This window comes from Petaurus breviceps, unplaced genomic scaffold, assembly GCF_028583685.1.
Source record: "Petaurus breviceps papuanus isolate PSGF00001 unplaced genomic scaffold, PetGlider_PUasm1.0 191, whole genome shotgun sequence".
In the NCBI taxonomy this organism is placed as follows: Eukaryota; Metazoa; Chordata; class Mammalia; order Diprotodontia; family Petauridae; genus Petaurus; species Petaurus breviceps.
Window position 1 is genome coordinate 1,140,947 of NW_027185811.1, and position 9,244 is coordinate 1,150,190.

A 9,244-nucleotide genomic window follows, 5' to 3' on the forward strand; every position below is an offset into this window, starting at 1 on the left:
CTGCTGCTCACAAGTTATTTTGTTGGGGTCTGTGGAGAATGGGGGTGGAGAGGATACATGAGGGGGGGGGGTAGGAGATGGTGTTTGTACAGATATTTTAAAAGAAAGAAAAGAGAGACACAAGGAGACCACACTGCAGCTTTTGATCCCTTGAAGGGTCTTGGTACACAAGGGACTGTGTCCTCTTAAAACTCTTAAGATTTATGGGCCGTTGGAAGGAAGAGGCAGAGATCTCACGGGAAGGACTCTTTCTGCAGGAAACCAGAACACATAAATTGCCCCTTCCCTTAAATTTCCCTTCATCCTGAAGGGCCAGATAAAAGCTCATTTCCATCCATTGTTGGTCCAAAACTTCTTATACAGGGGCCTAATGATATTTCTGAGTTGAATATCACGGGGTTCCCCATTCTAAGAGAAGAAAAGGCCAGAATGGATCTTCCACTGTAGAAACCTCAGTGATTTATAAAAACTCACTGTCCCATTTAGTTAACAGGTTAAATCTTTGAAACGTTTGACATTTCTCTGACCTACTCCCCACGGTGGGGATCCCTGGTCTGTCACTTGAATTATTTTTCCTTTAGGTCCTAGAAGGGAACTTATGTTGGGGCTTTTCTGTCACTGGACCATCCTTGTGGACCCTCTTTCCTCTTTGTCTAACAAACACCTAACTCTGCCAAGAATCTTTGGGTTAGGAATCTCTCAACTGGGGCAGCAGGACCAAGCATTTGAGCTCTCTCTGCCTTCTGGAGGAGCCATGCCTGAATTTGTGCAATGCTTACTTACTTAATCAGGTTTTTCTCTGGGGAATCCGGTGCTGTTAATGGGATGTAGGATGTGGCCAGCAAGGTCTGCAGTTAAAAGTTTCTGTTCCCCTTTTTCTGTAATTTTAACACTAGTCCTTCTTGGGATAAGGGATCTGGGAGGAGGAAGGCCTTTACACTCCAGTCCACCGTAGGCATTGAATTGCAACGGTCCATTGGGTCTCCTAGGCTCAGATGACATTTTTGCTCTTTCCAAAAGCAAGAGAACAAGCCAGTTATCAGGTGATATGTTGTGAGATCTCAAATGCTGGTTCCAGGTTTGAAAGGACTGGAGTCGGAGCCATTTTGTAGAGTATCTCTCGAGATCTGCAGAGTAAGATGCAGTCCCTTGCTGAAGCAGACGATGAAATGGCTATTTCTGTCTCTTGTGCTCTAAGGCCTGCTCTGCAGACTACCAATGAATCCTCCTTATAAGTGATAATTACCTCTGCTTTCTTTTCTTAAAGAGGAAGAAATAAAAACACTACTTGGGCTCTGTTCCCCTAATGTGGTTAGCAAAAAGTAAAGAAAAATGTGAAGAACATGTGCTACACACACGAGCTTTGTCAGCTTGCCTTCCTTCAGGGCCTGAAATGTAATGTTTAACCACAGCATTTCAGCTGTAACCTCTTACTCTGGCTGTAAACTGAGTCTGAAGCACTTGATTATGCACATTTCAGCCCATTCTGCAATTTCCTACATTCTTAGTTTTCCTGCCTTGTCTAACCAAGTATGGCATTCCTTCCCTGAAATACTGTTTTATGACTTGGTGCGTTTTCCCCTAATAGAGTTAGAACGACAGACTAGCCAGCCTTGAGCTGCCTTTACCTGGTGCCATCAGTTCACAGGGACTGGGTTACAGGTAGACTTCTGATCATTCTGTAATTTCCAAAGCTAGGTCAGGAGAGACAGATGCATAGGATCTAGGAAATGCTTTTCCATCAGAGGCAGTCGAGCCTATGTTGTACCCCAGGGCTTCTGTCTGAAAAATCACTTTTTCATGTGTTTCCACTTTTTTTTTCCTTAAAACAAACAAAATCTTCTATTCCTAATACACATTGGCCCTTCACTTTTGATGGTTAAATTAACCATCTTGCTGAGCAGTGAGCCTCAGCCACCAACCAGCCCATCTTGTCTCTGGTGCTACTTGAATTGAACAGAACGGCTGTGGCTTATGGTTGCTAGGCAGCTAGGTCACTCACTGACTACAGAAGCAGATGGCTTCCTCTGGGCTCTGTCTTTACCTGTTTTGGAGAAGTGACTTTACAACTCCCCCACCCCCCAATGATTCTTTTCCAATTTCCCCACTGTATGCAGGTAGTATTTTCAATGTGAATCCAAAGCAGCTTGTCTGGTTCTTTGCATTGGGGGGGGGGGGGGGCAGGGGGAAGAAGAACTTTTAGGTTCTTTACATTGTGATAATGCTGTATTTAAAGAAAATATTTAAATGTAAAATTAAACAAATGTTCAGAAGAGTGTTGTGTGATGCTTTTCCCTGGCAAAATTCAACTCTGTTATTTTCGGGGGAAAGGAACACCTTTCCTGAAGCTGTGTAGAAGTCTATAAGAATTAAAGAGTTAATGTCAAGACCAGCAATAATTTACAAGGGAAAAACCCTTTATTCTATTAGAGCATCAAATACTATTGTCTTTCTTATTTGACACATATCTTGGGATCTTTGTCCAGCTGCCAGTTCTACAGATTTATACAGGAAACCCTCTATCTACAATCAGGACCCTGAAAAATATTTTATTTAAAAAAAATTTTAGTCTAGTTCTTTTTCCATAATTTATACATCTTTTAAGTCACAGAACTTATGACAAGGCAGTCTCTATTATAAAATGATTAGAACATTTAAGGAATTTGTAGCCATTAATTTAATTAAATCTTTACTTGTGGTTGAACATGTTGGTTCATGCACTTACTGTAACTTACAAATCACTGACATGTACACATACAAAACTAAATCCAATTCACAGTATCTTGGGTACAGACCTTCCCATGGATGGATTCATTGAGCCAGGCACTAACTGGTATTTTCCTGGTGTTATCCATGGCCCAAACACTGACAGTGATGGGTGGATATTGACAACACAGTGGAAGGAGCCAGGAATCTTAAGACCCACAGGTGCTATAGCCCAGAAATTAAGACAAGGTAGGTGAAAGTGTAAACGCGTGAGGGCCGAGGGCAGGACAGGGGAGACATCTACCCAAGAAAAGGATCGCCTGTAAGAGCTAAACTTAGAAAGGAGTAAGGAAAAAGAATGTTCTTCCCTGGCAACTTGAGAGAGGGATAGAAGAATATTCTGGGCATCAAGTGCCTAAGTTTAAGTAGCTTTGTTTCCTGTCCAGTCCAAGCATTCAGTTCAATGGAAAACCAGTCAGAAAGAACATAGCAGCAGATAGGGCCTTAATAAATATGAAACTGGCTGAGTCTTCCTAGGACCTGAACTCGATTACAATCACAAACGGGGCTCCAGTGCACTGGGCTGCTACCAGATAAGCCAATACTGATTGTGTGGGGACAGACCCCACGGGGTTGAGCCATATGAATGGACGTTCAGTTCCTCCTACTTCAGGTACCACCCTGCCAGGCCTGCAGCATTTGTTCCTCTCTGTGGGTCTGTGGCTGATGGGTGCTGCATGGTCCCAGGCTGCATCTCCAGAAAGGGTAGAACTAGGCAATCTCATCCTTCCTGGCAGTTCCGTCAATGCCTTGTCCCAGAGTAGTTGGTGGAAAGTAAGACCACAGCATGCAGCAAAAGGGACATCTCAGCATCTGAAAACACCAGTGTTAGTCCTACAGAAAGTAGACCCAGCTTTCCCGGGTGTGGAGGGAAAAGGCTATGAGGTTGGTTGATGGACACAAATTGATGTCAGAGACCAGAAATAGGGTGACAAATACCACTAGTTTGAAAGGTTAGTGTCCCAGGAGTTCCACCCACTCTTATCCTAGGTTTTCCCACCATGCACTGTCTTCAGTCTCTTAATTTAATATGAGATAAGTAGAAGTTTCAGTGAAATTAATGTGTTATTAAAACATTCATCTCTCGGGATTCTGCTGGCTCCTGAATCCAGCAGCTGACTCTAGGGACATTTCCTGTCTAACAAGGGAGATTTTTCGGCTTACCACCTGATACTCAAGAGCCAAGAAAGTAACCAGACCTGAGTTCCCCTGGGATGATTCAGGGCTCAGAGTCCCCAGAAGACCCCAGGCAAGGGAGGTAGAGATCACAGTTCTCAACAGCAGAGTAAATAACAGGGATGTAAATCTTACTTTTCAGGCTACAGGAAAGCTGTAGCCATTCTTCCAGCCAAATTCGGCACCAGTCTTCACCAAGGTGAGTGGAATCCAGGCCACGGAGATAACAAGCCTAAACATACACCCAAAGAAGGGTTTCTCAGTAGTCGCAGGGAAAGGAAAAGCTTGGATAATGGAAATGGGTGATCAATCCTTTTTAGTAAGTTAGAATTTCTCTACAACACACCTTTTACCAGAGCAATTTAGTCTGGTTCGAGTTTCTCACATGCTGGTAGAGGAGCCAATGAGCAGGGGAAAGCCAGTAAGAGGAAAAACAAAGGAAAATCTGAACCCTGGAGCTATTATAGTATATTGTCTTTAGATTTGGAGTTTCAGACGGGAGAAAAAAACGTACTCAAAATGCCGTGCCCAGTTTCTACATGTAGTCACTAAGAAACTGAATGGATAACTAAAGGTTCTAGGAGGGATAAGAACAAGGAATAAAGGGCTACTCAAGCACGGTTGTGATCATGGAGCTCCCCATGGCTTAGGGTTATCACTAAAACCAAGCTCTCACCGATTTTACTTCCTGAGCAGTCAGCTGGCCAGTCCCCAGTCTTTTCAAAGCTTTGTCTAGCTGGTGAAGCACAGTGGTGTGTTTATTCAGACGGTATCTCAGCAAAAGAGAGGGTAGGTGCGGTGTGAGAATCATGGCCCGACTCAAGGCTTTCTGTGACATGGCAGCACACAAGGACAGGGTTCACATACTATTCTACCAATCAGGAAGGGAGGCTCAAGGTCAGTAGGGACTGGGAGGGAAGAAGAGCCAAAGGACTTACCATGTGTGGAACCGAAAGATGTGCTATGTCCAGGGGATAGGTAGAAAAACACTTCTTCAAAAGCAGCATATCATTTATACTTGGGTGAGCACCACTCTGGACCTTGCAAAAGCAAGAGACTGGTGATAATTAAACTCTTAGCACTGTATCTGGGAGGAGAGAAATGGGACCCTCAGTGACAGTCCTCCATCTGGCACCACTATCTATCTGCTCTGTTTGCAGGGAAATTCTGGGAGTTTGCTCCTAGTAAAGGTACCTTAGTGCACAGATAGGTAAAGTGCTGCTGGAGAGCCGCATTTGAGATCAAAGGGATGGCCTTTTCCAAGCAGTTGAGGATCTCTGGATGGGACTGCTTTCGTCGAGCGTGGTAAATGTCCAAGAACTCCATCTGCTGCTTCGAGGTCCAGAAATGCTGGATCAGCAGCTGCCGTGGGTACAAGTACCTAAAGGAAAAGTACTTGTCAGCATTAGCTTGTCAGAAATGAAAGCTTTCAGAAGACACTGATGTTAGGAAAAGGGAACAGAGACTTCATTTCTCTTCACTGCTCTGTTCTCTTCTAGATGAGTTTCTGACTAAGGAATAAAAAATACATTGAAGTAAAATTTCAAGAGTAGTAGATTGTTAGACTTGACATGCAGCAAACAAATGAAGTGGATTTTTTTGAACCGAGGTAAAAAACATGGAGCCAGAGTTACAAATGGTGATTGGTACTGCACATGAGAGCTGAGGTGACAACCTTTAGAACCATGATTGTGGACACAGCAGGGAAAGAACTGCTGGTTGTGCTTCTGTTTGATAGTCATTCATCTCTATGTATGTTCTTCATCATTTACAATGGCATCTGATTAAAAAGGACAATGACAAAATAAATGTGCCAACCTATGTATAGTGTTTTCGGTGGGGAGGGGAGGGGCCCCCATTGCTCTGCCTCTTTATGATTAGGCCACTGCCTCCAGAACAGAGTCAAGCTGCTGCCACAGAAGTGCAGACCCACCCCATCCAACCCCAATTGTCTTGTTCTTTCAGGGGCTGCCTGAGGAGCTGAGGTGGCCTTCAGGAAGAATGAAATCTGAAATGGCTACTCAGATAAGATCCACCAAGGTTCAGAAATGAAATGCTTTTAAAAGTTTTTCATTAGGAAATTGTGGAGTATATCAAAGTCCCTTCCAGTACTAAACCTATCATCCTATGATCTCTCTAAAAATGCTAAGGCTTAGAAACCTTAAGTCTATACTCACATCAGCAGGAAGACCAGGTAGTTGGCAAAGGGTGGGATGGAAATGATGCCCAGGAAAAGACACTTGGTGACATCTCGTCGAAACTGAGCAGAAAGTAAACACAGCTACTATTTCAGAATAGGAAGTGCCTTCCTACAATGGGCCTCCCCCATCCCAATGAAGAATGGACTTCTCTCACTTCCCAGAAAGGCATCAGAGATGCCTTCTTAAACCATCTCAGTGGATGTTCCTCAACTTTTGCTTCAAGGCTAAGCACTAGTTGGTGTCTTCTTTTGCTTTGAATGTTCAGCAACCCATTTGGATTTTAATATTTACTTTTTAAATATCGAAGTTCCTTCTATAAAGGCGGCTAGGTAGTGCAGTGAATAGAGAGCATTGGCCCTGGAGTCAGGAGGACCTGAGTTCAAATACAGCCTCAGACACTTAACACTTTACTAGCCCTGTGACCTTGAGCAAGCCACTTAACCCCAACTGTCCCACCCTTCCCCCTCCAAAAAGAAAAAAAAGGTTCTAAAACTCCAGGGAGATTTGCTCTAAAAAATAACAATTCTGACTCAGTCCACACCTATTGAACATCCTCATCTGAACAAGAATGACAAACTTCTGGTCTTATAGCCAATAACATGAATGAAATAGAAAAGAAAAGAAATCATCTGATTTGTTCTTTAAAGAAAATTGTGTTGAATTTCCCCATGCAGTATAATTCTTTGGCCCCTACCTGTCTCAAATGTTCCATGTCCCGGTATGAAAGCTGGTGAAACATTAATTTTTTCTGGGACATAAATGCCTTTATTCTTCTAGCCTTTTTTGCATCAGCCAAAAGCATCTGAAATCCTGCCTCATTAAAAAAGAGCACAGACCACAAAGTTATATCCAAGTTGGAATCCTATCAGCCCCCACTTTACATATATATTTACCCTTAATCACCCTATTCATCCTATATTAAAAAAACAAGCGTTTATTAAGTATCATTGAAACATCTTTTAAGACTGCTCTAAATCTCTGCTCTAATCCTTTACTTTTCACCCTCCTTTCCCTCAAACTAAACTTCTGATTTTTGCACCATGTCTTGGGATAGCTTCCTTGCTTTTTGTCTAATAAGCTATGTATAAACATACATGTGTGTTTATATGTAACATAACATATTACATGTGTATTAACATAATTTAAATCATGACCCATGACCACCACCCCACTCTCATTTTCCCAATACCAGTCTCCGATTCCCCTCTCCCACAGTCATATATTTCTGTTGACTGTGCCTAGATCATTTCCTGTTGTGCTTTACTGAAGGGATCACCTCTAGGTAATTACTTTCCACCCACAACAGTGCTGAGCACCTTGAGTCCTAAATTACTTGTGGACCAACTTCGGACCCCAGAGGAAGTTGGACAAGGAGACATCTGTGTTCTGTCAGCAGACAAGGCACAGAGCTGCCTTGTTTATGTTGCTGAAGAATGCCATTCCACCTGTTACAGGGAGCCTGATACAATGGGTGGTAAGTGAGATGGAACGGGCCCACTTCTGCGGTTGCGGCTGGGCGCCTCTGCTCCCCGGAGGGCTCTCCTCGGGCAGCGTTCACTGCCCAGCAGCAGACTCTGCTGCTGGACCGATAACGTCCCAAGCTCCTACTTCCAGGATCCAACCTGTGGCTGGCCCTCTGCCGCGGCCAAACGACTTCCACTCGTGCCTTGTTTTTACCTTTCATGAAGGCTGAATACAGGACATAGAAGCGGGGAAAGCGGCGCTCCAAGAAGAGGTTATATTTCTCCCTGACCACCTTGGTCTTGGCCACAAAAGAAGAGACAATGCTCTTCACGTCTACCTTTGGGGAGAGGTGGAGCCTGGAAGGTCTGCGGGGGAGAGACCACAGGCCCCTCTTAGCCCCCTGGGTCCCCAGACCCACGAGAAGGGAGGTCAGGGCCAGAGGAGACTGAGAACCAAGCAGAGGTGCTATCAGAGAGGGGAGGAGAGCGGGGCCCGGTGCGGGGTCCCCGGGAGCAGGTGGCGCGCTAAGGGAGGACCCCCCACTGTGAGGGAGGCTGGGGAAGGGAAGGGCGCTGACCACCCGGGAGCGGAGAGACCGCGCCAGGGAAGGAGAGAGATCTTGGGGAGCTAGGGAGGGAGGGAGAGTCCAGGCACTGCCCGAAGCTGGGCCTGGAGTGACAGGCCCGGGACCCGACGCCCTTCAAGTCCCTCACCTAGGAGGCCCCCAGGCCGGGCTCCGGCGCCCAGGCTGCGGCCGCAGGGAGAAGAGGGGTCCCGGGGTAACGGCCGCACCACGCAGAGAGACACGTCTCCAGTACACCCTGGACAGCGCCATCTTAACACAGCGGGAGGGAGAAAAGAGAAAAGAGAAAAGTGGGGTCGAAGGTCACTGAGAGGTCGCGAGTCCATTTGCGCACGCGCCTCCCGTGAAAGTTTGGTTCCCACCAGCTCTCCCGGCACTGTTCCTTTAACCCGCTTGGCTCTAGTCCACGGAAGGAGATCGGAAAAGCTAGAGCCTCGAGCGAGTCAAGGCTGAGTCTCGTCGGGGCGCCCCCGGGCTGGGAGTGAGGGTGGGGAAAATAGTCTTTCGGAAGTGCTTCCGCGTTTCCGCAGGCAGGCGCGCAAGCGCAATCGTCGACCTTGAAGTCCCTAGGGCAGCACCTTCGGAAGCCGCCCGGTTCCAACATGGAAGCTGCCAGTAATTCGGGCCCGGGGCGCTCCCTGGTGACCCCTAGCGGACTCACTAGGCTCTGCGGGGAAGATGAGGAGCTGGAGGCCTATTCACGCTCTAGCCCTGGCCAGGACCCTGGCTTGTGATAAGTGTAGCTTAGATAGAGCACTGGGCTTGAAGTCAAGAAGACCTGAGTTCAAATTCAGCCTCACTCACTTCCTAGCTGTGGCACCCTGGGCAAGCCACTAAAAAAAAAAAAAAACCTCAGTTCTCCTAACTGTAAAATGGGGATAATACTAGCACTTGTGAGGCTAAAGCTTGATATTTGTGAAGCACTTGTGAATTATTTATGAAATATTCGTGATAATATTTGTGAAATGCCTGGCACATAGTAGGAGCTTTATAAAAAAAATTTTTTTCCTTGCACAAGTCCCTGTCTCACTTTAGGCCTCACTTTCCCCCACTG

At 45.7% G+C, this 9,244-nt stretch overlaps 1 protein-coding gene across 6 annotated transcripts; it reads right to left on the bottom strand.

Moving 5' to 3' along the window:
* Positions 1-2,396: 2,396 nt before the first annotated feature.
* Positions 2,397-8,733, bottom strand: LETMD1 (LETM1 domain containing 1). 6 transcript variants are annotated; one of them, XM_069092542.1, is made up of 10 exons: positions 8,553-8,724; positions 8,321-8,442; positions 7,821-7,972; positions 6,838-6,953; positions 6,120-6,202; positions 5,137-5,323; positions 4,881-4,982; positions 4,619-4,771; positions 4,078-4,174; positions 2,397-3,579 (listed from the first exon to the last, which is right to left on the bottom strand). In XM_069092542.1, the coding sequence occupies exons 2-10, from the start codon at positions 8,440-8,442 to the stop codon at positions 3,509-3,511; spliced, it is 1,083 nt and encodes a 360-aa protein (XP_068948643.1). In that variant the 5' UTR covers positions 8,553-8,724; the 3' UTR covers positions 2,397-3,508. The 6 variants fall into 6 exon arrangements, with proteins under 6 accessions (XP_068948643.1, XP_068948642.1, XP_068948645.1 ...); XM_069092541.1 differs by having other exon boundaries at positions 8,321-8,723; XM_069092544.1 differs by lacking the exon at positions 4,619-4,771 and having other exon boundaries at positions 8,321-8,727.
* Between the last annotated feature and the right edge of the window lie 511 nt (positions 8,734-9,244).